The following is a 27,312-nucleotide window of genomic DNA, read 5'->3' as shown; positions in this document are numbered from 1 at the left end:
CGGGAAGATCCCGAAACGCCTTGAACGGTGTCAGGGTTGAGGCAACCCTGGGTACCGGAGCGCCCGCACCGCCTGGGAGGCAGGAAGGGAATTCTGGGAGCAGGTGGTGCCTGCGAATACGCCAGGCTCAACCCCAGACCGGCCTTTAGTGGCCCCTGAGAACTGGCTGTGGCCTCCGCTTTCCAGCCCCCCCGCGGGCTCGCACGTCCCGGTGCAGCTGGGGTCGCTTCTCCGCGCCCTTCCTGAGCTGTCCGCATCTTCCCGAGTTCGCGTAGCCAGAATGCCGACACCACTGCACGTCTCAGACACCGAGCCGGAAACCCGTAGAGCGGCTGTCCCTCGCGCGATCCCGTCGCCACACCACGCCCCCTTTCCGTACCCCGGAAGTGCGCGGGTCGGAGCGGAAGTGCATGCTGAAACTGGCCCGCGGCGGCTCCGCGATGGTGGGCGGCGGGGGCGGCAGCGGCGGTAGCGGCGTAGGGGGTGGCCTCCTTGAGAACGCTAACCCCCTGATCTATGAGCGCTCTGGGGAGCGTCCTGTGACTGCGGGCGAAGAGGACGAGCAGGTTCCCGACAGCATAGATGCGCGCGAGATTTTCGATATCCGCCGCTACGGGGCGGGGCGGGTTCGCGGGGGTCTGGGAGACAGGGAGAGGGGATGTCCTAGGGCTGAAGGAGCAGCACCAGGGCAGGGCATTCGTGGCGGAGGGTTCTGAGTGGGCAAAGGCAGGATTCCTTTTCCTTCATTTGCCACATCTGATTCGCTCCATCAATGACCCAGAGCATCCACTGACGCTGGAGGAATTGAACGTGGTGGAGCAAGTCCGGGTTCAGGTGAGTCAGTCCTAGAGTCTGAGGTGAGTAGAAAGGTTCAGCTGCACACCAGGGGGCTGGCGTTTGAGTTGTTAGCTCATGGACTCCTCAGGGCATCTTTGGGAAGATTGATCATTATGCCTATTTTGTGGATGAGGCAACTGAGGTCCATAGAGATTAGACAGTTGGCCTGGGCTGGGAGGACTGTGACCTCTGACATCTCTCCTTCCCCCTTTCACAGGTAAGCGACCCGGAGAGCACCGTGGCCGTGGCCTTCACACCCACCATTCCGCACTGCAGTATGGCCACCCTTATTGGCCTGTCCATCAAAGTCAAGCTTCTGCGCTCCCTTCCACAGCGTTTCAAGGTCAGTTGGAACCAAGCTCCACCATGGGGCAAGCATGAGGATCTGCTACTGAGGAGAGGGATGTGGAGAGCATGAACATGCAGGTGACATCAGAAGGATCCTGACTGGCAGAGATGAAACTGGGATTTGGGTTTCCAAGTGAAGGGGACAACAAGAATAAAGGCCTGAGCTGGCAAGTGCAGAAGAGTAGTGTTGAATGTGACAGGAAGGGCAGTAGGGAGCTGTAGATAGATTTGGAGCAGGGGTGAGGGCCAGGCAGGCCTTTAAGTCAACAGTAGTAGGCCAGTTCTTTGGGTGGAAATAGAAGAGCTGTGGGTGGGTTTGGGGTATAGTGGAAGGGCCAAAGGCATGATTAGAAAGAAGGATGAGCTGAAGGTGGTGACTAAGGGGGATGGCGGGCAAGGGGGTAGACAGGTGGGGAGATGCTCAGACCCTGGTTATCTCTCTCCCAGATGGATGTGCACATTACTCCAGGGACCCATGCTTCAGAGCATGCAGGTGAGTGAGGATGTTGGCTTGGGATCCTAAGTGTTTTTAGGTTTTCTCCTTGTCATGGTGGTTTGTAGGGTAAGATCCCGGGGAGCCTGGGTGGGTAAAATTGCCACACACTCCCCAGGGAAGCTGGCCTGACTGTGCTTACCATGTCCTTTCACACACACACGCACACACACACTGCCTCCTCCTCTTCTCTCTGTAACACTATACAGGACCACGCATCAGGAACGCAGGAGGCAGGCATGAGCAGCCAGGTGGGAAGGGTTCCAAGAAGATGGGGTTGGTGTGGACTCAGGTGGTTGGGTAGCCTAACTGGGGCTTTGAGTCCTGGCAAGGAGGCAACAAGAGAGCCTTGTTGTTTGGGACATAGCCTATGCAAAGGCTCAGAGGTGGGGCTGACTAGCAGCATGGCCAAAGCCTAGCTTTGACTCTCCCTCTTTCCTGCCCAGTGAACAAGCAGCTTGCCGATAAGGAGCGGGTAGCAGCCGCCCTGGAGAACACCCACCTGCTGGAGGTTGTGAACCAGTGCCTGTCGGCTCGTTCCTGAGCTTGACTTTTGGCCCCCAGCCCACACACCTGTGTCTGGGCCCCACCTCTACCCAGGGCTCATGGCCTTGTTTTCTTGAATCACTGACAATGAGAAATTTAACATTTTGCATTTTGTAATAAACCCTTAATTTATATTCATTTTTCAGCATGCCTTGGAGTCTTTCATCAAATGGGGTCAATCAGGGCTTGGGAGGGGGTATGTGCCTATACAGGGTTCAATGAGGTGCAGTTTATTAATATTTTTAATTTCTCCCATCTTTTTGATTAGGAAAAGTTTAAGTATACAAAAATATTGCAAGGATAGTGAATAGTAGTGAACAAACTTACATACCTATCACCTACATTCAACAGTTGTTAACATCTTGCAACATTTGCTTTATTAATGTGTGTATATAAATATAATTTGAGAGAAAGCTGTAGAAACCTGACCCTTTCCTTCTGAATACTCTTCTGCATCTCCTATGAGGAAACCTTTATAACCACAGTACTGTTAACTGGCCAAGATGATGAGCAATTCCCCAACACCATCTACTATCCAGTCCAGATACGAATTTTGTTTTTAAATCAGACTCCAATCAAGATTTATGTATTACTGTGTTTGGTTGTTATGTCTCTTTATCCTCTTCAAGAACTATCTCGTCCTACGCTGTCCTTTACCTTTTTTTGTATGCTTATTGACAGTGACTTTTTTGCAAAGTCCGGGCCAGTTGTCTGGAGAAGTCCCTCAGTCTAATATTTTCCTTTGTCTCGTATGTTTCCTGTAAACTGAAGTTGATCTAAAGGCCTGATTGAATTTGGGTTTGAGTTTTTTGACAAGAACCCTGTCCAGGAGTGTTGTATGTATCCTTTAGCATCTACCAGTCTGTGTGTGAGGCCAGCTTGCCTTGCCATTTGTGATGCTCAGTCTGGTCCCTAGTCAAGGCAGTGACATCCGATTTTTCTGTTGAAAGGAATATGAGGCACTCTCTGCATCAGTCCCCCGGAGATGTGTGTCACCCTGCATGCTGGGAGGAGGGAAGATCAGCACCATGAGGCAATGTGCTCAGGTCTGGGCCTCTGCCTGCCACTGGCCCTGTGCCCAGAACACAGTTGGTCACCAGGACACAGTCCATGGGGCTTGGATCCTGACTCAGTCAGTTAGGATCCTGTGGCCATGATTCCCTGCCTCAGTTCCTTTCTCTGAGGATAAATGGGAATATTAAGAAGTCTTGCCCTGCCCCACCTCATCCCTGCTGAGGGTCAGATGTGATTTCTGTAGAGGCCTCAAGAGATCAGCCTGGGTACTTGGCAAGTCTGTTCTTGAGGGCCTGCTGGCGACACCAAGCCTGTCCTGAGAGCACACAGTGAGCTGATGCCTCACACTTACTGCCTGGTTGGTAGACCCTTGATCCAGCCCTGTGTGGCAGTTGCTGTTCTTTTTTATCCCCATTTTGCACATGAGGAAATGGGCTTCTAGAGTAAGTAATTTAAAGGGGGCCCTGAGCAGTTTGGCAGGTGCTGCTCAGCTGGCAGGGGGCGCTGTTGCCTTGATGAGAGGGCCTCACCCACCCACCCACTCCTGCCATCCAGGAGGGAGTGACCGCGAGGGGCTCTGCTTCTGGCCGCCCAAGCTAGAGGTGAAGCCCATGTTGGTCAGTTGTTTCATCTGTAATGGCAATCACCTGGGCCTGCTGCGTGGGGATGTAAAATGGAACTGGGCCTATCTCAGGGAATCTTCTGAGCAGCCTGCCCCCATTTCCACAGAGGAGGAAGCTGAGTGCTCCAGAGAGGCAGGTGACCAGCCAGGGCCCTGCAGGCCCCATGGAGCCTTCCTGACAACTGTACCCCGTGTGCACCTCTGTGCTGAAAGCCGTGGTCTGTCTGAGATGGCTGTGGTGGCTGTGTTCAGCTAGGAAGATGGTTTATAGGGGAGGCGGGTGTGTCTGAGTCACTCAGCTGATCTCCTGGCAGCCTGCCCATGGTGGGCAAGGGATGACAAGCTGCTCATGCCACAGCTGGCCTGTCAGCTACTCCTCTTGTTACTCTTGACTCATCCGTGCCTGGCTTCTGGCTGCCTGTGGGGATACCATCTGTGCATCCTGGGCCATTGCCCAGGGAGTTTTCCAGAACCCCAGTTGCTGTCTCAGGACATGCGGGTGCAGGGGGAGAGTGACGTTTTAGGCCCCCAAAACACCCTCCACCAGCTGTGCCTGGCTCTGCTCTTTCTGGCCAGTGACTTCTCAGGCCTTGGTTACCATGTCTACAAAATGGGAACAACAAATCAGAACTAAATGGGGTTGACCCAGTGAAAGATGACACGTATGAACATGCCCAGCCATGTCTATTTTTGCTCCTCATCTTGCCCCAGAGGCCTTTGTGAGGTGGGGGTTGGGGGCATACCAAAGCCCAGCCAGGGTCCCGTTTGCAACATTTTCCCACCTGAGGGAAATGGGTAGGGAAATGGGAGAGAGGTGTCTGCTCCTCTCCTGCATCTCTGTTCCTCCCCTGGGGTCACAGCTGGAGAGAAGTGGGAGGGGCTCCACAGATTATCCACCCAGTCCTGTCCAATCAAGGATGATAATTGTGTTTTTACTGAGATGCTACCTGCCAGGCTTGTACCAATCACTTGACCTCTGCATGTCACGTTGTTTACATTCTAACAACCCTGTGAAGGTATTATGATACCTTTTCTACCCAGGAGGAAATTGAGGCTCAGAGAGGATAAATGCGCAGAGGTGAAAGGGCTAGCAAGGGGCAAAGCTGAGATTTGAATCTGGGATGTCTTACTCCACAGAGGCTGAAGGGGTGGGGACCTCTAGGCCACCAGGACCTCATGCCCTTTTTCCCTCCTTGGCCTAGGGGTGTTCCAGCCTCAGTTTGCTTCTGGGCAGCTAAGCTCAGACCAGAGAGCTGGGAGAACCATGCAGTGGGAAGGGGGGAATGTCTCAAGGTCATGTCATGGTCTTGGCCCCTGGGGCTCGTAGCCATACCTAGGCTCATGGTTGGTGTCTCTGTGGCCTGTTGGGGGCAGCTGCCTGAATGTCTGGGGCCTGAGTGGCCCCATGTGGATGCAGTTCCCTTGGCAATGAAGAAACACTGCTGAGGTCAAAAGCTCAAATTACAGGAGGGGCAACTCAGCCCAGTTTCTTCATGTGTTCCCTGCTGGGAAGGGCAGGGCTATGCCCCACACCCACCCTCTGCCTGACACTCAGGCCCTTTCCAGTAGTACAGCCAGGTGTGGAGTGGGTATAAAGGGGTATAAGCAATGCAGCTAGTATTACTGATGGGAAGGGGGTTGCTGGCCCTTGAGACTTTGTCCTCTGATGGTCCTGGCGCCATGACTCCCTCTTCCCACTGGACTTTGTCCAGGAGGTCAGAGCTGGGGCTGCCCCCAAGAGCCCCCAGGACCAAATGGGCAGGCCAGCTCTCAGCCCAGCCCCTGTTTACCTTGGGGACCTCAAAAACGAGGAACCGACATGAGCTCTTCAACCCTTGCCCATCCAGGCCCTCCTTGACCCAAGGCCCTCTCAGGTGTTGCCAAGGAAACTGATGTGGCAGCCAGAGAGCTGGGCCCTTGTCTTCATGACAACTTACAGCAACCCACCAAGGTCCATCCAAGATGTCACCTGGTGTCACACACTCTCACCATCCTCATTACAATCAAACTTCAGAGTCTGATAACAGGTTCCTGTCACAAAGCATCTCCCCTGTCTGCCAGTCTGTCCCTAATCCTCACCCACCCAAGAGCAAGGAGAAACAGGTCATGATGCCCAATTAACAGTTGGGCAATCTGAGGCAGGGAGGGAAGCAGGACCCAGCAGTCCAGAGGCAGAGGCAGGACATCTCCTCCCCTCTGTGCCCCCCGGCCCCTACCCTAGGTCTGAGAAAGGGTGAGCTCTGGGCAGTGTTAGCTAAGACCCCTCACCCCCCTTGGCCATACACTGCCTCCAGGCCCTTCCTGGGTAGGAGTCTGAATCTCCAGGCTCTGTGATGTGTCCTGAACAGCAGGCCCAGAGTGGGGCTAGAGGGAAAGAGGGAAGATTCTAAAGTGGCCAGGGCTGGCCCTATCCATTTCTGCTGGCATCCGATTTCCATCTGCCTGGATTTCCCCAGCTCTGGGCAACTTCCAGTCCAGGAGGTGAATGACCAGGGGCAGAGCCAGAGCCAGAGCCAGGTATTTTTAGCTGAGTTGCTGGCAGTTGCTTGGAGGGTGCTGGGGGAGGAGGGTAGGTGGAGACTGAGTTCATCCTTTCCCTTCTCTGGACCCGCTTCCCCTCCCCAGGATTCAAGCACCTCCTCCTGTGACACTCTGCCTCCTTCCTTTGTGCCCCCAAACAGCCCTCCAAGGGCACCCACGGCTTGTGGGGTGACACCAACCCTTATGGGAAGAGCAGGCTAGGCAGGGAGGACTGGTGCTGAGGCTAGGGGGTGAGAAGGCTCAGAGGCCCATACATTGGACCCCTAAATTCTAACTCATGTCTGGGCCAGTGGGGAGTGGGTGTCATGGGATAGAGTAGGGTGAAATCTCTCCAGCCAGTAACTCTTCCTCTGGGGCTTGGGCTACAAACCGGGACTCCGGGGGAGGGAAGGGAGAATTCACTCTTAAAGGGCCAGACCCAGTTCTTCCCCAGAGGGGAGCTGTCGCACTAGGCCGGTCCCGCAGCCCCTCCACCACAGGGCGCTTCCTCTCCTCCCCATCGTCCTCATCGTGATGACACCTCGCTGCCACCCTCCGCGGTTCCCCTATCACACACACACACACACAGACAAAACCACGCAGAGCCGGGCCTCGCCGCCGGCCCCGCCCCTGGGGGGACGGGGCGGGGTCTCGGTGGGTCGGGAGGCCCGGGAGGAGGGTGGGGATTCCCCTGGGGTGGGGGCGGACACGTCAGCCCTGGTCAGCCCCCGCATCGGTGCGGGCCGGGGCGGGGGCGTGGGCGGAGGCGTGGGCGGGCAGAGGCTTAAATAGAGGGCGCTGGAGTCGGGCTCCATCTCGGGCTGAGAAAGCAGCGGCAGCGGCGAGGGTCGGAGTGTCCGAGCCCGAGTCTGCGAGCAACTTGTGTCCGAGCCCGGGTCCGAGTCCTGCCCGCCTCCGTGTGCGAGTGGGTGAGTGTCGTGGCGGATCGGGGTGGGGTGGCCGCACCGTCTGGGTTGCGGACGGACGGGTCGGGGCGCGAGGACCTCAAGGGCTGGGAGGGGACGGCGGCAGGTCCCCGGCGCTGAGCATCTTGCCTGAGTCCAGATTGGGCAGACGCGTCCCGGGTCGGGTCTCCCACCCCGGCTTACGCGGCCATCCCTGTCCCCGGTCCCCCAGCCAGCGTCGGACGCGATGACTCTGAATGGCGGCAGCAGTGGCGCAGGCGGGAGCCGCGGCGGAGGCCGAGAGCGCGAGCGCCGTCGGGGCAGCACACCGTGGGGCCCCGCGCCGCCACTGCACCGCCGAAGCATGCCCGTGGACGAGCGCGACCTGCAGGCGGCCCTGGCTCCCGGCGCCCTGACAGCGGCCGCGGCCGGGACCCGGACCGAGGGTCCGAGGCTGGACTGGCCGGAGGGCTCCTCCGACTCGCTTAGCTCCGGGGGCAGCGACTCAGACGAGAGCGTCTACAAGGTGCTGCTGCTGGGGGCACCTGGCGTTGGCAAGAGCGCTCTGGCGCGCATCTTCGGTGGCGTCGAAGACGGACCTGAGGCAGAGGCCGCAGGTGAGGGATGGGCAGGCGAGGGCTGGGGTGGACGAAATAGGCACATACCGCGGGATTCTGCCTTACTCACTGTTCACAGCTGGGGAGCTACGGAAAAGGGACTCCCAGCCCTGGGTGGGGGAACATGTAGAACTGCTCTGTGTGATGGGAGGGGAAACAGGGACAGGGCAGCCAGAGGGCGCTCCTGGGAGAGGAGCCCTAGGTGGCGAAGGCCCCCAGGGTGTGACAGTCACTTTTCTAACTCTGGCCCCTAGGGCCAGAGTCACCCCAGAGCCCAGGCAGCAGGAGGGTGGGGAGCTTGGGACTGGCTGCTCAGGCCATTGGTAGCTTGGATTGGGGGCGGGGGTGCAGGGTCTCTCTCCAACCCCCACTTCTGGACCCTGTCACTTCTGTCTGCCTGTCCTAGTGACTGCAGGACCAAGAGGCACCTGGCAGCCACCTGCAAGTGGGGGCCCTGGGGAGGAGCTGGGGGTGTGGTAGAACAGGGAACCTAGTGCTGGGAGCTTAGGGCAGCCAGCAGGTAACCTGGCTACTGTCTCCTGCTTAGGGCGTACATACAATCGCTCCATCATGGTGGACGGAGAAGAGGCATCACTTACGGTCTATGACATTTGCGAGCAGGTAGGATGCAGGCTGAGGTCTGGGGCAAGAGTGGGAGAGATGGGCTGGGGGAGGGGCCTGCTGGGAGTGACAGCTTGAGGCCGGGGCCTGGGGACTGCTGAGCACTCCTCTGTGTGTGTGTTCCCCAGGATGGGGACCGTTGGATGCCCGGTCACTGCATGGCCACGGGGGATGCATATGTCATCGTGTACTCAGTGACGGACAAGGGCAGCTTTGAGAAGGCCTCAGAGCTGCGGGTCCAGCTGCGGCGGGTGCGGCAGGCAGACGATGTTCCCATCATCCTCGTGGGCAACAAGAGCGACCTGGTGCGCTCTCGTGAGGTCTCCGTGGATGGTGAGCAGGGAGTGGGGCATGGGTGGGAAAGCTAAGGAGGGGAGATCCTGGCTGGGTTGTGGGCTTTGGCTCAGCTTTGGCTCAGCTCAGGCCCCTGGGGATCATCAGTGGCTAAAAATGTTCAGGAAGAAAGCTCAGGGTGGGGGTGGGGGAGCTGCTGCCCGCCCACATGATCCCAAAGGCCCAAGAGGCCTGGGGAAAGGGAGGGGAGACTGCCGGGTGCTGAGCTGGGGCACCTTGGGGCCCTCCTCTCCTGTGTCCTTTAGCCCTGGCCTGACAGGTGAAGGGCAGGGGGAGTGCAGAGGGCCAAGAAGGCAGAGCTTGGGGCTCCAGGCCTGGGCCATTCTTAGGGTGTGCTTACCGCTGGGGATAACCCTTGCCTCGGGTTCAGCATCCTCTTCTGTGGCCCCCAGGACTGAGCCCCCTCAGAGAACCCAGCAGTGACTTGGTGGCATTAGCTTCCATTCCCTGGGTCATAACATCAAATCATAAAACAAGCACCAAGCGACCCAACAAAGTTCCTGTTTTCCTGTGTTGACTCTGCTGCAGCACTTCTGTTTAAAAATCAAACATCAAATTATTTTGAGCAGTGGTTCTCCTTTTGGGGGCCTCTGCTTTCTGGGCTCCCTGAACCCAGGCCCTCTGCCTGTTGAGTGACACAGCCGTGCTCAGGACCCTCACTGCAGGAGCTAGGGGTCTCCAGGTTTCTTGGGAGGACCCCAGGGCTCCCCCTTCCCTAGTCCACAGATTCCTGAGTGACAGCAGCCATGGGTGGCCGGGGGTCGAGCAATCCCTCACCCAGCCACCCTTGTTCACTTGCGCTCGCCTGTCCTGTCCCCTCCCACACTAGAGGGCCGGGCCTGCGCCGTGGTCTTTGACTGCAAATTCATCGAGACGTCGGCGGCGCTGCACCACAACGTCCAGGCGCTGTTCGAGGGCATCGTGCGCCAGATACGCCTGCGCAGGGACAGCAAAGAGACAAATGCCCGGCGGCAAGCTGGCACCCGGCGGCGGGAGAGCCTCGGCAAGAAGGCCAAGCGCTTCCTGGGCCGCATCGTGGCCCGCAACAGCCGCAAGATGGCCTTTCGCGCCAAGTCCAAATCCTGCCACGACCTCTCGGTCCTCTAGGCCCCACAAGCACTCCCTGCAGTGGGCAGACAGATAGGCGGGTTGGTGGGCTGGCCCAGCCTCTGGACCCTTTGGAGCTGCCAGCACTGCCACCTCACAGTCATGGACAGACAGACGGCGCTGCCTGGGGCGGTGGTGCTGGTGGCCGTGGGAGCTAGGCCCACAATGATGTGTGTGCTGGCCCATGTGCATCCCAAGGCAGAAGCCAGAGCCCAGCCTGTGCAGCAGGCCTGTGCGAGGGTGAAGACTCTGACTTCCCATCTTTCTCCACACCCTGGAGGGAGGGAGGGACGCTGTTCAGTGTGGTGGCTATTTGTTTACATGCAGGTTTTTATAATAAAGATTTTTTTCTGGATAGGTCAGGGCCATCAACTCCGTGTTTCCTCCTATCTGGGGGCAGCAGAAGCAGGAAGGCTTCTTGAATTCGAGGGATGGGGCTCTCCAAGCCACCATAGTATGTGGCCTTGACTGTCCTAAGGTTTGGGCCCCGGCATAGGCAGCTGGAAGTGGATTTAGGGCCAGGCCTCGTTGGGAGGTTGGAGCATCAGGAGGAAATAAAACCCTCTCAGCCCCTGTTATCTGGATTTTCCCCTGGCATTGCTCAGCTGATTGAGTTCCAGTGACCCCACTGCACAGAAGGGAAACTAAGGCTGCTCAAGGGATATGCCCTGTCTTAGGTTTTACAACCAGACAGAAACCCTCGGTCTGGCTCCCAGACTGATGGCCCTACCCTACTCCCTCCTGAGGGCTGTGGAGGGCTCCGGAGACTTCGCGGCTGGTGAAGGAGGCAGCTGGTTTTCTCAGGGTGGGAGATGAAGGAGGCACACTCAGGCAGGCTTGACTCCTGAGGGCTCCCCCACCTCCTGGCTGGGACTGGGCTACTGAAGGGGCCCTCACTGTTCTTTTCCAAAACACCCCATGCTCAACATTGGCTAATTTAGTCCTGGCGGGAGCTGCTCCCTTGAGTCTGCCCGTCCCGGAATGAGAGACTGTGTTTGTGTAAGAGCACATGCACATGCACAGCTGGCGGTGTGCCTGTCTCCCCGTCTGCCTGTCCCCCACTGGGCCCAGGTTCTCCCCGCCCCCACAGCCCTTCTTGGCAAAGGGTCCCGGTTAAGGGTTTACAAACAGTTTCAGGAACAGGCATGCCTATTTGGCGATGGCAGTTGGGGAACTGAAGCCCTAGGTCCCATGGGTAGGAAGTGACTGAGTGGGGTCTGGTTTCCAAATCTGCCCATCCCCAAAGCCTGGAGGTGGCTCTGGATGAGGTGGGGGACCGTGTTTGAGAAGGTGCTGGGCCAGGGTCCTCACGTTCTTTCTTTAGTGCATTTTATTCAGTCCACTAACCATGAGAGCCCCAGCAACCTGGTTAGAACCCCAAGTGCAACCAAGGCTGGAGGGGGCCTGAGGGCCGCTCCTCAGTGTGTGTGGGGTGATCTCGGAGACCAGTCACAATCTGAGTCCTGAAGAGAAACCCAGGCCTTCCCAGCTCTGACATTTTTACTGCTTTTGTGCCCCTGGGGAAGCCATTCAGCCTGTCTGCACCCCAGTGTGTGACATGCGGACAATGCCCCCTTCAGAATGGGGTGGGTGGGGTAATGAAGGTGTGTTCTCAGAGCGTGCCTGGCACGTAGTAGGAGCTCAACATGTGTGAGACCCTTCCACATCCCCACACCCACCATTCCTGGCTATGGTGCCTGAGTGACTCTGAGCCAGATTCCCGCCCTAGAGAGATTAGCAAGATATGCAGTTGGAAGGACTCAGGGAGACCATGGGAAGCTCAGAGGACAGGGAGGGACAGGAGGTCCTTCCCACCCTCCCCCCTCCACTCTGGCTCCCAGGCCCCAAAGCTTCTCCTGGCTCCACTTGGCTGCCCTCACTGGGGGAAGGGCCCCTGGTCAGCCCTGAAGCTCCCTCAAGGTCACCTGGACTGGCTCAAACTTCTCTTTCCTTCTCCGAGTCCTGTTGGTGTCCAGGAGGTGGGTGAGGATTTGGGGAGCCTCAGGGGAGATTGTGGGCTGCTGTCCACCCAACTGGTCCCACTGCGGGGTGGTGGGGGGTGGTGGTGGTGGCTTGGGGCCCCAAATGCCCAGTTGAGGTTGAGCTGCTCATCCACCTTTCGTGTGCAACTCCAGCTCCTTGCCCCGGTTCTTCAAGCCAGCAGGTGCCGCCAGGGCGGGGTGAGAGCCAGCTCACTGCTGGGTCCCCAAGTCCTGCCCCTGGAGAGGCTTCCAGTCTCATGGAAGACACAGACAGTGGCGATCTGGTGTTCTCTGTCCATTGATAGAAGTAGCACACAGCACGGGGGTGGAGAGAGGTTCCCAGAGGAGGCCCCTGAACCAGCCTGGGAGCCCAGTGAAGGTTTCCTGGAGAAGGGAATATTTGAATTGAGTACCAAAGCATGAGCAGGTGCTTCAGACAGATGAAGGGCTGGGAAGAGCACTCCAGACAAAAGGAACAGAGTGTGCAAAGGGGCACCTATAGACACAGGCGCATGGCGGAGAAGCAGAGCCGAGTCTGGAGTCACAGAAAAAGAAGTCGTGTGCAAGCCCAGAGGTCAGGGAGTACCCACTTGGCTGTGTAAGGGTGGGGGCAAGGCCCAGGCTGATAATCTCTCCACCTCCTGGAGCTGGCAGTCACGGATGCTGAGCAACCCCCAGCTATCCAAAGTCAATGAGTAACTTGGGGGGCTGGGCGGGGCCGGCCTTCTGCTGTGGGCCCAGTGGTGTTTTCCACTCCTGAGCAAGCATGGCTGGACCGCCTACCTGCTCAAGTGTCCGCCCTGCCCTACCCCACCAGCCTGGCCTGGCCAGAGCTCCTGGAGAAGGAGCCCTCTCACCTGGCAGCAGGACCCAGGGAGCCAGCCTTAGACACTAGTGGGTAGGAGCTGGGAGCAGAGGGGTGGGCAGGGCTGGGCTGGGGGTGGTGGTGGGGAAGTGTAGCGTGCAGGAGGCAGCAGCTGTGAGAAAGGCTGTGCCATCATCCTGCTGTCCCCGGGAAGAATTCCCAGGGATCCATCTTGGAGGGTGGGGCTCCTGCCCTGGGAGTGCCCCATGTCTAGAGGGTGGCAGAGGGGGCCAGGATAGGCCTGGAGTCCTCTGTTCCAGCAGGAATGCTCCTGTGGTCAGGTCCTCTGTGACCTTGGCCACGTCCCATACCTCTTCAGGCGTCGCATGGGGCAGTGGCTGTAAGTGACCTTCGGAGTCAGCGGGGTCTTTCCAGCTTCAAGTTTTCGTGACTTTTGGGACTGCTGGGAAATTACCACTTTGGGATCTAGATGCTGGGAGGCTATTACAGGAAGAGACAGAGGTCTGGAGGTGAAACTCCCCCAGAGCTTCTTCTGGGAGCTGGGCCTAGGGGCCTGGGTGGGCCTGGCTGAGGAGCCAGATGCCACCCTGCAGGCCATGGGGAGTCACTGGCCCTTCAAAAGGGAGAGGGGGTCATCTGTAATGAGATCCCTCTGGCTGTGATATGGGATAGACAGAGGAGGGAGATAAACGTGGAGCTGGGTGGGGGGCAGTGTCTAAGTGGGAGGGGTGGAATAGAAGGGCAGGGGGCAGGAGGAGCCCCGGCTGCCTGCTGAGAGGTGACTAGGGAGGGAGGAAGATGGAGGGAAAGTTGTACACCCTGGGGTTTGAGGGAGCCATTGCCTGGGACTGGGTGGAGATGGGATGGGATGGGTGGGTGGGATGCTTTCTAGGAAGAGATAATGGGGGCACCCCACCCCCACCCACCTGGGCTGGATCCTGACCCCGTGTCCCTCAGGCCCCCCCCGACCCACCATGGACCCTGCCCGGCTGTGGCTGCTCTGCCTCTCCATCCCCCAGGTGAGCTGGGCCCCACCCCCCTCCGTTAGGTCCTGGCCTTGGGAGTTGACAGCCTAGCCTCCCACTCCACCTGGAGTGTAATTGGGGTATAATTGAATGTAACTGGGGTGGGGGTGGTCAGAGCTGGCCCTGGGCCTGTTTGAGGGATCAGGAGGTCAAAGGTCAGAGGTGGATGGGCTGAGGTGTGGCCTGGCCCAGGAGGCAGCAGAAATGCTCCTGCCCTTTCGGGTCCCCAGCCCCGGGCAGGGAGACCGAGCCTGGAGACGACGGGAATATTTCCATAGGTCCTCTTCAAGGCCCAGCCTGCAGAGCTGCGTGTAGAAGTCCCAGAAAACTATGGTGGGAATTTCCCTTTGTACCTGACCAAGGTGAGCCTAAGAGCTGAGTGGGCTACTCTCCCCGCCAAGTCCTGCTTCCCCCACCTCCAGCACCTTTCCTCCTTCTTGCTCTAATAAGATTTTAATTCCAGCGGCAAGTAGAGCTTTAAGTTAGAGAATGAAGTTGGTGGTGGGGTTCCAAGCTTTAGAAAGAAGGGTGGGGAGCATTGGGGAGCATCAGGTACAAGGGCAGCTTTGGACCCCGCCCTGCGTGACCTCAGGCAAGTGACAGTCTCTCATGACAGCCTACATGCAAAACGGGGCCCCTGGATGGAGGGGATGGCTCTCCAGCCTGGCCCCCCTCCCTCCACCCACATTGCCCCCCACCAGCTGCCGCTGCCCCCCAGAGAGGAGGCAGAGAGCCGGGCTGTGCTGTTGGGGGACTCAGGCACGGAGGCCGAGGGCCCCTTTGCTGTGGATCCGGAGTCTGGCTTCCTGCTGGTGACCAGGGCCCTGGACCGAGAGGAACAGGCTGAGCACCGGCTGCAGGTACGGCTGGGCCAGGTGTAGAGGAGACCTGCGAAGGCAGGGCTGGGCACTGATTACCCTTCCCTGCCAGGTGACCCTGGAGACGGAGGATAGACGTGTCCTGTGGGGCCCGCAGCCCGTGCTCGTGCATGTGAAGGATGAGAATGACCAGGTGCCCCGTTTCTCCCAGGCCATCTACAGAGCTCGGCTGAGCCAGGGCACCAGGCCTGGTGAGTGACCAGGGCAGGCCGTCCACAGCAAGGTCAGGTGGGTGCCAATGGGACAGCAGAGAGAGGGCCCGAGAGTTGGCATGGGGACAGGGCAGCTGAGCTCCAAGCTGCCCCCTCCTGGTTTCTGTCCCATCCTGCCCACTGCCACCCCACTGGCCTCTGTTTTCTCCCCTGTGACCTGGAGTGAAAAACCCCGGCACACCTCCAGAGTCCTGAGATAGTGATGGCTCTAGAAGGAGCAACCAGCCACGGAGGAGGCACGGGGGATGTGCTCACCCCCATTCCTTATGGTCCACCCCCACCCCCACATACTAGGCATCCCCTTCCTCTTCCTCGAGGCTTCAGACGGGGATGAGCCAGAAACTGCCAACTCGGATCTTCGATACCACATCCTGAGCCAGGCCCCAGCCCAGCCTTCCCCAGACCTGTTCCAGCTGGAGCCCCGGCTGGGAGCACTGGCCCTCAGCCCTGAGGGTGAGCCTGAGCTGGGTTTGACTGGGAGGGAAGGTCAGGGAAAACTGGAGAAGGTGGTGTCCGAGCTCTAATGGAATGAGGGGTTGGAGCTTGAGAGCTGAAGGTGGAGGAAAGGGCACTGGAGGTGGAGAGAGCAGCAAGGGAAAAGTCCTGGAGGCAGGACCATGCATGGAGAGTTAAGAAGTGGTGTGCAGTGTGTGCCTCAGCCCTACACATTGGAGAGCAGGGCCTAAGGGAGGAAGTTAGGGAGGCCTGATGGTGGCAGTCTAGGATGTTGCTGAGAGACCTTGGGACTGATGGCAGGAGAGATCTCAACTTGGGAGTTCAGTAGAGAGGTAGGGGCTGGGGGCAGAAAGAAAAGCCAGTCATGTGCCCACATAATCACCCATCTATTACGCAAGAACCCATGTAGTCCATCTATCCAACCATCCATCCAAGTCCTCACCCAGCCATCCACCCCAAGCCCCACCCATCTACTCACCCAAACCCCCATCCATCCACCTAGCCAAACATCATTTCATCCGACTGGTTATCTACCAATCTACCCATCCATTCATCCACTGCCACCACCACCCCCATCCTGGTCATCCATCCACCCACACGGTCCATCAACCATTCATTGTGTGGGTGGATATGGAAGTGCCTTTGGAAACTGGCAAGTCCTGGTTGTTGCTCACAATGGTGCTAAAAGTCCTTCCTCTCATCCCTTGGCCAAGAGAGTCCCCTGAATGCCCAACCTTGTGTTTGGTACCTTGCTGGGAAGGATGCCCTCCCTGGCCACCGCTCCCTGGCCCCCTGCTCAGCTGACCACACCCCCAACCCCCATAGGGAGCACCAGCCTGGACCATGCTCTGGAGGAGCCCTACAAGCTGTTGGTACAGGTCAAGGACATGGGCGACCAGGCCTCAGGCCACCAGGCCACGGCCACCATAGATGTCTCCATAGTAGAAAGCACCTGGGTGCCCCTAGAGCCCATTCACCTGGCAGAGAATCTCCAAGTCCCATACCCACACCGCATTGTCCAGGTGAGTACATGGCTGTCAGCAGCCGAAGCAGCCCCATGGATGGGGCAGCTGGGCCTGAGCCTTGTGGAGACCTGGGGGGTGGATATGGGGCCCAGCCTGACCCCTGCCCCTCCCCACCTATGCCTTTCCCACCACCATTCCCATCAGTCTCCACATGGAGTGGGGCATTCAAGGCCCTGGGACCAGGCCCACAGCCTCCCACCTGCTGTTGTCTGGCAGGTGTGGCCCAGTGCTCTGACCTCCCCAACAGTGGCCTCCTTAAGGAGAACAGCTGCCACCTCCTGTTGCCAAGGGGATTGTCACCCAGGCCAGGAATGTCTCAGGCCTCTTCTAGGAATGCCCTGGGGTCAGGCCCAGCTGAGAGGGCAAAAAATAAAATAATCTGGTCATTCAGGCACTTTGGGCAGGGCCTAGGCCAGGACCAGTTTCAGGGTCACCATGGAGTTGCTACAAGTGTCCCCAGATAGAAGACCACCAGACTCCAGGCCCGGGGAGGGTAGGGACTCACCTGGGATCTCACGGTAGTCAGTTGGGGCTCATGGGCTAACATGGGCTACTCCTGGGCCTGGGCCTGGGGTGCCCTCATTCTGTACCCCCCTCCAGGTACACTGGAGTGGGGGGGATGTGCACTACCACCTGGAGAGCCAGCCTCCTGGACCCTTTGATGTGGACACAGACGGGCAACTCTATGTGACCAGGGAGCTGGACCGGGAAGCCCAGGCTGAGGTGAGGTGAGGGAGGCCAGCGGGGAGGGCTGGCGGGTGCCTGGTCACTGCTGGGTTGGCGTCTGGGGATCCGACACCCCCACAGATGCTGAGGCAGCAGAAGAGAGCCTGGAGGAGCTGGAGTTGGCTGCCATAGGAACCCAGCCCCAGGCCAGGCTGGAGCTGCCCTGGGCCCTCGCCTGAAGCCCCTGCTGTCCACTACAGTACCTGCTCCAGGTGTGGGCTCAGAATACTCATGGCCAGGACTACACGGAACCTCTGGAGCTGCATGTGGTGGTGATGGATGAGAATGACAACGGGCCTGTTTGTCCACCACGCGGGCCCCCAGTCAGCATCCCCGAGCTCAGCCCCCCAGGTGGGCCATGGGCCTCGTCAGGGATGGAAGAAGGGGTGACGTCCCTATGAACCATCCCTTCTTGCTCTCCTCTGGAATGGGGCCCAGGCTCAGGCACCCATATCCATGCCCCACCCCACCCCAACATACACACACACACACATACACACAAGAGCTCAGGTTCAGTCCTGCAGAAAAAAGGGATGGGTGAGGGTTAGGGTCCAGGCTGGCAGAGGTCACCTGGTGAACCAGTGGGGCTGTCTTACAGGTACCGAGGTGACCAGGCTGTCAGCGGAGGATGCGGATGCCCCTGGCTCCCCCAATGCCCATGTTGTGTATCGGCTGCCGAGTCCCGAGCCCGAGGAGGGGGCAGAGGAGAGAACCTTCGAGCTAGACTCCACCTCCGGCAGTGTGACACTGGGGGCTGCCCCTCTCCAAGCTGGTCAGAGCATCCTGCTCCAGGTGCTGGCTGTTGACCTGGCAGGAGCAGAGGGCGGTAAGTCCCCTGAAGGTGACCTGGGCCCCCTGCCCCCTCTGTCCCGCCCCCGGCCTCCTTCACACGCACTCCCCTGCCACAGGCCTCAGCAGCACTTGTGAGATCCTGGTCAGGATCATGGACATCAACAACCACGCCCCTGAGTTCTCCACTTCCCAGGTAAGCAGAAGCAGGGGAAACCCAGGGAGTGGTGATGATGGGGGGACTTATGGCCTCTCCCCATCTCTCCAGATAGGGCCCATCAGCCTCCCTGAGGATGCAGAGCCTGGGACTCTGGTGGCCACACTCAGGGCCACTGATGCTGATCTCGAGCCTGCTTTCCGCCTCATGGACTTTCTCATTAAGGAGGGGAATGTGGAGGGCACCTTTGGCCTGGATTGGGAGCCAGACTCGGGCCATGCCCAACTCCGACTCCACAAGGTAACAGGCTGGTGGGCAGGGGCAGGGCACACGCTTACACATGTGCACAGACACATGAGCCAGGCCCAGGCCCACATCGTGACACTGCCCCGTGGGTTCCAGAACCTCAGCTATGAAGCAGCTCCAAGTCACAAGGTGGTGGTGGTGGTGCGGAGCGTGGTGGAGCTGGTGGGGCCAGGCCCTGGCCCTGGAGCCACAGCCACCGTGACCGTGCTGGTGGAGAGGGTGCATCTACCCCCTGCGCTGGACCAGGAGAGCTACGAGGCCAGCGTCCCAGTCAGCACCCCCAGCTGGCTCCTTCCTGCTGACCATCCAACCATCAGACCCTGGGGGCAGCCCCCTCAGGTGAGCCAGAAGCCCAGCCCCTCAAGTGGGCTGGGCCTCCCAAGGGATGGCCCCAGGGCATCAGAGGGGCCTGGAATGATCTATGGCCTGGAATATTCCCCAATCAATGGCTAATGCCAAGAAGTGACTTGGGGGTGCCTGGAGGGGGGATTGGACCCTAGGAGAGCTCAGAGTAGCCTCCCCATGCTCTCCCAGATGGGGTTCCCCCGCCCCACCCAGACTTCAGCACTGACAAGGCCGTTCCCAGCTCTGCCCTCACCTGGACCTATTTTGGGGTGCCCTGGGACTAGAGAAGCTGAGTCAGACCCCCAGTCTCTGGTAGCCTCTCTCCCTCTTCACCGTCGTAGCCATGGTTCAAGTTCTTCCCTGTCCTGTTCCAAGGCTTCTTGTCTGCCCCACAGACACCTTGTCCTTTTTGTTCCTTGGTCTTCCTTCTGTCCTGGTTCACAGCCACACCTTCAGTCCCTGAGGCTGCCACCCCTGAGTCACAGTGAAGATGTGGAACTTGAGTGGGTCACAGGGCCCTGGGGATCTCTGGGCAAGGTTCTGATGTGTGGCCCAAGTGCCCCTCTCCCCCTTCCCATTTCCTTGGGCCCCAGGTTCTCCCTGGTTAACGACTCGGAGGGCTGGCTCTGCATCGGGGAGGTCTCCGGGGAGGTGCACACAGCCCGGCCCCTGCAAGGCGCCCTGCCCGGGGGCACGTACACAGTGCTCGTGGAGGCCCAGGCTGCAGGTATGACAGATGGGCAGGGCTGAGTCCCCCACCCCGGCGGCCTTGCAGGCATCCAGCCAGCCCCAGGCTGCAGGGAGTGGTGAGGGGCTGAGCCCAGTGTCCCTCTCTGAGAACGGGTGGACAGGCCTGCCTCTGCCTCCCCTCTCAGGGCACCCTCCTAGCTTGACACTTGCAATCCCCCCCAACTGATCCCCCCAAGCCTGCTCCTTAGCCTCCAGAGGGCCTCTCAGGGTGTCGGCTGCACGGCCAGGCTGGGGCAGCGGGTGCAGGGCTGGGGAGGTGGAAGGAGGGCAGGGGCTGTATCCAGGGCAGGCGTGCCCGGAGATGAGCCCAGTTGGCACCGAGGTCAGGTGGGGGACTCCGGGCGTCGCTCTCGACAGGGTGAAGAGCTGGCCCAGGGGTGGGTGTGGCAGGGAGGCAGTTTTCAGCTGTGATCTGGGCTGCCCGGCGTCAGCAGCAGGGGTAGCAGGAGGGCGGTGAGGGCAGGCTTGGCAACCAGGAAATAATGGGCGGGCCTGGCAGCTGTCTGCATAGTGAGGGGGGCAAAGCGCATTGTGAGGAAGAGACTGGGATGGAGGGAAGGAGATAGTCTGGGGGAAGATGGGCTGTGGGGGGAGGGCCCCAGCCCAGGGGCTCCGGATCCAGCTCCTTGTTGCCTCCCCTGCAGATGAGCCGGGCCTGAACACCTCTGCAACTCTTGTGCTCCGTTTCCTGAGGGCCCCACCTGCCCCTGTCCTGACTCCGACCCCTGTGCCTTCCCGACACCTCTGCACACCCCGCCAGGGCCACGGCGTGGTCATCAGGGGGCCTAGCGAGGACTCCGACCTGGCCAGTGGGCATGGCCCCTACAGCTTTGTCCTTGGCCCCAACCCCACGGTGCAGCGGGATTGGCGCCTCCAGGCTCTCAATAGTGCGTGGTGGGGGAAAGTGGGGAAGGCTGCAGCCAAGGCGGGGAGGGGCTCTTTGGGGGTAGGGCTGGGCCTGGAGGGAGCATCCCCCGAGGGCCCATCCCAGCAAGTGACCCTGCTGACCACCTGCCCTCCTAACAGGTTCCCACGCCTACCTCACCCTGGCCCTGCACTGGGTGGAGCCGCGGGAACACGTGGTCCCAGTCGTCGTCAGCCACAATGCCCAGATGTGGCAGCAGCTGGTCCAAGGTGAGACGGGGGCCTGGGGTTCTGAGTGAACCCTTGGGATGCAGGGCACCTATGGGTGTAGGCTCACGTGGCAGCATACGCTTGTACACATTTGCAGCCAGACCCACAGAGGAGCAGGCACTCCTGCACACACACAGACACATATGTGTGCACAGAAACACGCATGCCAGCCAGCCGGGCTGGGGGCTCTGAGCAGCTGGGAAGTGCCCCCAACCCTTGCCTTCCTCCCCCTGCCCCTCAGTGCACGTGTGTCGGTGCAACGTGGAGGGCCAGTGCCTGCGCAAGGTGGGCCGCATGAAGGGCATGCCCACGCGGCTGTCAGCGGTGGGCATCCTCGTGGGCACCCTGGCGGCCATAGGTAATGGAGGCTGGGCTTCTGCGCTGGGGTGGGGCACAGGGTCTGGGGTGGGCGATGGGTGGCTGGAGCCATGGCCTCCGGATCAACGGTGCCCCGTGCCTCAAGGCTGGAGCAGGAACTCCCCAATCCTCTAGTCACCATGTCACTACGCTGTGGCCCCTGTTATCAAAGTTGTCATCCTCAGCGTTGACAGCAGCATTGCCTGTTGCATTAGTGTGCGTTTTCTGTGTCGGGCCCGTACCCAGCACTTTCCATGGACTGTAGAACCTCGTTTTCCAGAGGAGGACACTGAGACTCCGGGAGGTTAAGAGACTTGTCCAAGGCTGCACAGCCAGGGCAGGGCAGGGCCCAGCCAGACCTTTCAAGCCCCCTAAATGGGCGGGTGGTCTCCTTTGCTGGGTCTAGCTCAGTGTTACAGTGCACGTTTCTCTCGGAGATCCTGGGCAACAACTCACTGGGCTCAGATGACCCCCACCCAACCAGTCCTCGAGAGAAGGGGTTGTAGGAGGCTGGGGTGTGCGGGGGTCTGGTGGGGGCCGAGCAGGCCATGCACTCACATGGACCAGCGTTCCACCCAGCCCAGCCTTGGGGACGCTGTCTAGGAAACTTACCTCTTACCAGGGAGTCCCTGGTGATGGACGAGGCAGTGACCCACCCCTGTGGGGCCTCCTAGGCGTCTTCCTCATCCTCATCTTCACCCACTTGACCCTGGCGAGGAAGAAGGACCCAGAGCAACCAGTGGACAGCGTGCCCCTGAGGGCAACGGTCTGAATGCTCCAGGCAGCTGGAGCTGGGGGCTTGGCCTCAGGCTCCAACCGAATCCACTGGGAGGGGGCCCGGCACCCCAGATCCAGCCAGAGTGGAAGCCCCTCTGCCTGCCCAGGGTCAGAGGCAACATCACCAGAAATGTCTGCAGAGCCCGGACGCTGCTTCATGAGCTGCCCCAGGGAGTGCTCCAAATGGTGGCAGGTTTGCCTGATAATAAAGCCCCAGACCTGGGTACTGGCCCCAAGGGACCACTATGCCTGTGTGTGAGTGTCCATGTGCATGTGTGCATGTGTGTGTATAAGTGTGCACACACCTGCCCATTCATCCCTTCACCACCTCCTGCTGTGTAGGAAAGGTCTCGGGACTCGAGGGACAAGGCTGGGATCCCCCGTGGGTTAGGACATGGAGGCATCCTAAGGGGTCTTGGTGAGACATTGGGGCCAGGGCCTGGTGGGTCATTTTTATGGGTCCCCAGAACCCCCTGGACGGTTTAACCCTGTCCAGGCAATGGTTGAGGAGGGGTGTCCTCAAGAGGGTCATTTCTGTGTCTTCCTTGACGTCATCTTTGATATGGGAGGGCACAGCCTTGTGAGTCCATGTCCCATGCTCGTGCATGAGGACATTTGTGTCCCTGTATGTGTCATCTGCACGTGGGGATGGGCCGGGGTCCCTCATTCTTGGGAGGGGTCTGGGCAGGAATCTTGAGGGGCCCGTGGGACTGGAACAGGAGAAGTGAGGCTGGGGATGGGACTCCTGCACCAGTGCAGGCCCTAAGAGCCTTTAGGTTTCACACCTGGGCTGGTGAGTGCACGTGGGGTGGAGGGGGGGCGCTTCAGAAAGTCAGAGAAGGGGGAGCCACTCCGATGAACACCACTGGGGTGGGACAGGAGCCCCCATGGCCCACCCTGGAGCTGCCCCTACCCCTGGCCCAAGATTGGGCCACGGCCCTGGTGCCCTGCTGAGCTCTGAACACATCTCCAGACAGAGTGCCCACCCCTCGACCCCTGACTGAGCCCAGCTGCATGCTGATCTCCCCACACCCCCATCCCAATGGTCGCTGGGGAGCCAGGGTGAGACTTGCTTTCCCAGGCACCCTGAACTGATGATGGTAAATCACAGGGAAGGAGACAAACAACTTCTGTGGGGCCCAGGCCCTATTTTTAGGAGATAATCTCTCCACTCCTAGCAGAGTCTGTGGGGTGGGGGCCAAGTCCAGCCAAGAGAGAAAGGGCGGGTGTCCTGGCTGGCCTCGGGGAGCCTGGGAGACTCAGGCACGGTCCCCGGCCCTGGAGATTGGCTCTCGGGCTGGCCCCAGCCATCCTGGGCCCAGGCTCCCCCATGGGATTCCCTGCTCCTCTCCCAGGATTCCCTGCTCGGCCTGCACCCACTCAGAGTTCGTGTGGACACAAAGCTCTTTGAAGGCAGCATCTCCTCGAATCCTCCCATCAGCCTGTGAGGGTGGGGTCATTGAACCCCTTTTCCAGTGGAGGACCCTGAAGGTCAGGGAGGTTAATGGCTGCAGCTGGGAGCCTTCGGGAAGCAGGGCGCAGGGCAGGACCGTCTGCTCAAGGCCCATGTTGCCTGTCCAGAAGTGTCCACAGCCTTCCGTTGGCCTCTGCTCTCACGGGGTCCCCTAGAGGGCTTAGAGCCCACCCAGGCCAGCTCCTCCTTGTAAAGCTGAGGAAATGAATCCCAAAGAGGTGGAGAGATCACCATCCAGCAGTGAGATGAAGCACTGAGCTGGAACCCTGGGATCACTCTACTTTCTGGGTCCCTGCTCTGGGTGGATGGATAGCTGGGTAGGCCGGCGGGTGGGTGAGTGGATGGGTGGGAAGGTTGGTGAGAAGGTGGGTGGGGCAACAAAGGAAAGAGTAGATGAAGGGTACAAGGGCAAATGAAGGCATCTGCCCCAGTGTGAGGCTTTGTCCTTGGACCTCCAGGCCCAGGCCACTCCTTGATTGTGTCACTGCTGGGTGGGGCTGACCACAGACCCACAAGCCCCTCCCTTGGGGCCATGGGCTCAGTTTCCCCAGCATCTGCAGACATCAACCTCTGCTGCAACCCTCAGCCCCATTCTGTAGGGAAGGTGAGGGTTGGAGAGCAGGTATGGCTTGTCCTGGGTTACAGAGGGAGTGAAACACAGAGTTGGCACCTGTCTCTGGGTTTGGCGGTGGGTCAGTGGGTGCTAGTGAGAAGGGCCTCACGCTGCAGGCAAGGCTGCCATGCTGGGGCAAGGTGGCGATAACTGGGTGGCTCAGTGTGGGTAGAAGAGCATGCAATCCATGCTCGGCCTGTGTGCTCCCAGGCAAGTTGCTTAACCTCTCTGATAAAATCGGTTTCACTTCATGGTGCTCTCGAGAGGACTGCATGTGATGATCTCTGTAAAACACAGTTGGCGTGGCAGGAGTTCAATAAATGCAGTTTTTCCCCATCCACAGATTGTAGGGGGATTTAGCACTGATGCCCACAGCCACACACCCACACGGCCCCATGAGGCCTAGGCTTTTGGGAGGGGGGATGGAGAGGGGACCCCGGGCCTGCAGGATGACCCTCTAGCCTTGTCTCCCTCCTTGGTTTTGTGATGTCGAGGGGCCTCCTGGGGCTTGGACAGCTCTGGGGCTGGAGGGGCTCAGGGTGGGCCTCAGAGTTGGGGCTCGTGCTCCCCGTCTCCTATGCCCCTTCCAGAGGTGCAGGGGCAGATCAAAGGGACCCAGCAGTGAGGCTTGGGAGGCGGGCCTGGAAAGAATGTAAACATGGGGATATTTTTAAACTTTTTCCAGCCCCAGTGATTAGGGCTCTTGCAGTGAGAGGCCCAGAGGTCAGCCTGGCCCTCACCCTCAAGAAAGAAACAGCCCTGGGACCTCAGAAACCCCCACCCCAGTCATTTCCACCCACCCCCACCCCAGGGCGACATGTTTCTAATGAGAGGGCCTCGGAGATGAGGGAGGACCCGAAGGATTGCAGGGGTTGTGGGGGACTACACGGCAGGGCCAGTGTTCCCGAGCTTGGGGGGGCCCTTGGCCGCCTTCTCACGCCATCAGACATCTGTGTGTGCGCACATGCATGTCTGTGGGTGTGCAAGTGTATGTTCAAGTCTGGTCTGCATGGTGGCTGTGTCAGAATGTGTGCGAGTGTGTGAGGAGCTCACCTCAGCCTACCCCAGCCTTCCGGGATCCCCTCCTCCGAGACCCCTTGTCTCGTGGGGGACATGCAGGGACAGAGTTGAGGGGGTTGAAGGAAAGAGTTGCCTGGGAATAGAGGGGTGTTGAGTGAAGCAAGGCGGTGGGGGGCTGGGGAGAAAGGCAGGGCTGGGTCTGAGCCGTGCGGTGAGTTGGGCTGTGAGCACTGCAGGGGCTGCTGACATGGGACTGGGGGACTTGGCTCCCTTGATTCTCCCCCAGCTGTCACAGTGTCTGGGAACGAGGGGCCAAGGTTCCCCACTGGCCCCATCTCTTTGTGTGTCACAGCGATGATGACCATGAGTTCCATGACAACAGCCTCTTCCCTCAGGTTGACACAGCCATCCTCGAACACTCACCACACACACGCACCACAGGAGTGTCCCAGGGCCTCGTGCAGGGGACTCAGCCACAACAGGCCCCCCACCCTCTAATCATATCCCGGGACTCCCACACATGGAACATGGGGGCCCTCACTCCATCCACCCGCTTGCTAACCAGAAACTCAAAGGGTCACAGGCAGGTTTAGGAGCTAGGCCATGACGACGAGGGGCCCAAGCCCCAGGAGAGGCCTTGGCTGGCTGTCTCCCATGCATCAGGGGGCCGCTGTGCCACCTTGCTATGCCTATGGGCCCAGAGAGGGATAGTGTGCCAGTCCAGGTCACACAGCTCCACAGTGGAGGGCAGGGCTCAGGCCAGAACCAACAGGGCAGGGGGTTCTCTTCTAGATCTCTTACCCCGAGGCTGCAGGGGCAGTGGAGGGGGCTCAAGCTGCACCACAGGGCATCGTGGGGCTCTGGGCCAGGGAGATGGGGGGCCAGGGGCAGGCCAGGGCTGATGGGGAAGGGGAGACCTGGAGACTTGCCCTCAATCTGAGGGCCTGGGGCTGCCTGGTTTGGCACCCCTGTGCATGTGCCCACTCACAGGGGCTGTTGCTAGTCTTACCAGCTTGGCGGTGGTGGTAGGGCCAGAGATAGTGGCTGGGTGGGAGTTGGGAGTCATGAGCACTGGCCCCTTATCTGACACGTTCCCTGGAAACTTGGCAGGGGCTGCCGGCCTCTGGGGGCCTGGGCAGGGTGGGGCCTGGTCACAGGGAAAGGGTGGGGGACCAGGCTCACCCGGGATGAGGCCCCGCCCCAGCTGCGTCTCTTGCATCCACGCAGGCTCTCGTGAGAACGAGCCTGGGGGTTTCCAGTGGGATTTCTCCTCATGTTGTCCTGGAGACACTCAAGTCATCTTTGCCTTCCTACCCTGTCCAACCCAGAATGTACCATGGTCGTGCCCTTTTCTGAGCTTTGGACACTGTAGAGGACAATCTGTTGGCTTCCCTAGTGAGGCTGAAGGCAGCAGCTGCCTCTCTGGGGAGAATACTGGCCACTGTCCTTCCCACTTTTCCTAGCTGTGTGACCTTGGGCAAGTCATTTCTCTCTGAGATTACAAGGGCCAACAGTCAGGAGGGGCTAAAGGGTTGCAAATCTGTGTGTGCATCCATATGTGTGCATGTGTGCGTGTGTGTGTGTGTGTGTGCACGCAGGGGTTGGGGGCCAAGATGGAGAGAGGGAGGCACGTGGGTCCCCCAGCTAGGAGGCTCCCGCCCCACAGGAATTTCCACTGGCACGTCGGCACTCTCTCCCCCAAAATAGGCCCTACGAGCGGTGTGCGACAGAGCCCAGACTGAGGGGCCTTTTTTTAGCTGCCCTTTGATTGTCAGCTCTCCAACGGCTGCTATTTCAAGCCCCAACGCCTGGAAGAATAGGGCTAAGTGGGGCCCGGGGTCAGCTCAGTGGGCCTGGCTGGCTCCCCGAAGGCATCCCCGAGGGGGGCCGCCATGCCCCCTCTGCCCAGCCCTGCTGGCAGGGAGAGCTCAGCATCCCCTGTGTATTGGGCCTGAGGGCTCCTCTGTCCACCTCCAGGGAAGCCACGGACCTGGCCCCACCAGCGGCCTTCACAGAGCTGCTCCGCAGGCCACGCCTCCCCAGGAACAAGCCCGGGGCAGGGATTAACTGAGATAACACAAGTCAAGCCCTTACTTAGCACAGGGGCTGGCACAGCACAGGCCCTCAGAAAATGGGAATGGCGATTATCATTATTGTCAATATAGCTACAGTCATCTGCGTTTGTGTTGTTACCATGGTAACGTTATTTTACCAGGTTTCCTTCCAGTCTTTCTTCTATGCATTTATTTTACCTTGCTGAGTTCCGGTCAGGATACAGCTTCCCGCAACACACACCCGGTTTCAGGAGAAAGGAGCTCCTCTGCATCTGCTGGGTGCCCCTCCATGACTCTGAGAGCCCCAGCCCTGGGCTCACCCCCTCTATAAATGACCTTTGGAGTCCACAGTGCCTGAGATTGTTCTTGACCTCTCCGAGTGTGTGTGGTTGCTCCCAAAGCTTCTGTCATCTCCTCAAATG

The 27,312-nt window shown here is 59.5% G+C and overlaps 3 protein-coding genes across 3 annotated transcripts; all 3 read left to right on the top strand.

The window, feature by feature from the left end:
• The first annotated feature begins 440 nt into the window (after nucleotides 1–440).
• On the top strand, nucleotides 441–2,362 carry CIAO2B (cytosolic iron-sulfur assembly component 2B). The gene is made up of 5 exons (XM_037816449.1): nucleotides 441–600; nucleotides 755–834; nucleotides 1,055–1,180; nucleotides 1,633–1,678; nucleotides 2,125–2,362. The coding sequence occupies exons 1-5, from the start codon at nucleotides 441–443 to the stop codon at nucleotides 2,220–2,222; spliced, it is 510 nt and encodes a 169-aa protein (XP_037672377.1). The 3' UTR covers nucleotides 2,223–2,362.
• A 4,813-nt stretch (nucleotides 2,363–7,175) lies between these two features.
• Nucleotides 7,176–10,350, top strand: RRAD (RRAD, Ras related glycolysis inhibitor and calcium channel regulator). Its single transcript, XM_037815974.1, has 5 exons — nucleotides 7,176–7,309; nucleotides 7,518–7,902; nucleotides 8,450–8,523; nucleotides 8,652–8,856; nucleotides 9,707–10,350. The coding sequence occupies exons 2-5, from the start codon at nucleotides 7,533–7,535 to the stop codon at nucleotides 9,982–9,984; spliced, it is 927 nt and encodes a 308-aa protein (XP_037671902.1). The 5' UTR covers nucleotides 7,176–7,309; nucleotides 7,518–7,532; the 3' UTR covers nucleotides 9,985–10,350.
• A 2,493-nt stretch (nucleotides 10,351–12,843) lies between these two features.
• CDH16 (cadherin 16) lies at nucleotides 12,844–21,975 on the top strand. The gene is given in 19 exon segments (XM_037816466.1): nucleotides 12,844–12,860; nucleotides 13,750–13,811; nucleotides 14,096–14,179; nucleotides 14,519–14,677; nucleotides 14,748–14,886; nucleotides 15,202–15,360; nucleotides 16,189–16,385; nucleotides 16,989–17,111; nucleotides 17,315–17,465; nucleotides 17,713–17,940; nucleotides 18,023–18,099; nucleotides 18,172–18,360; nucleotides 18,463–18,645; nucleotides 18,647–18,705; nucleotides 19,305–19,438; nucleotides 20,106–20,348; nucleotides 20,488–20,595; nucleotides 20,837–20,953; nucleotides 21,627–21,975. Coding segments are annotated over 18 exon segments (2,493 nt in total). The 5' UTR covers nucleotides 12,844–12,860; nucleotides 13,750–13,766; the 3' UTR covers nucleotides 21,725–21,975.
• The last annotated feature ends 5,337 nt before the right edge of the window (nucleotides 21,976–27,312 follow it).

The sequence above is a fragment of the Choloepus didactylus genome, chromosome 22 (genome assembly GCF_015220235.1).
Source record: "Choloepus didactylus isolate mChoDid1 chromosome 22, mChoDid1.pri, whole genome shotgun sequence".
Classification (NCBI taxonomy): domain Eukaryota; kingdom Metazoa; phylum Chordata; class Mammalia; order Pilosa; family Megalonychidae; genus Choloepus; species Choloepus didactylus.
Note: the sequence above shows the minus strand (reverse complement) of the source record. Positions and strands in the feature narration are given on the sequence as shown.

Bases quoted from the DNA above. Each gene is read 5' to 3' on its own strand.
- CIAO2B (XM_037816449.1), top strand. From the start codon at position 441: ATGGTGGGCGGCGGGGGCGGCAGCGGCGGTAGCGGCGTAGGGGGTGGC. The intron at 601-754 runs ATATCCGCCGCT...TTCATTTGCCAC, and splicing joins AGATGCGCGCGAGATTTTCG to ATCTGATTCGCTCCATCAAT. The intron at 1,679-2,124 runs GTGAGTGAGGAT...TTTCCTGCCCAG, and splicing joins CCATGCTTCAGAGCATGCAG to TGAACAAGCAGCTTGCCGAT.
- RRAD (XM_037815974.1), top strand. From the start codon at position 7,533: ATGACTCTGAATGGCGGCAGCAGTGGCGCAGGCGGGAGCCGCGGCGGA. The intron at 7,903-8,449 runs GTGAGGGATGGG...TCTCCTGCTTAG, and splicing joins ACCTGAGGCAGAGGCCGCAG to GGCGTACATACAATCGCTCC. The intron at 8,524-8,651 runs GTAGGATGCAGG...TGTGTTCCCCAG, and splicing joins TCTATGACATTTGCGAGCAG to GATGGGGACCGTTGGATGCC.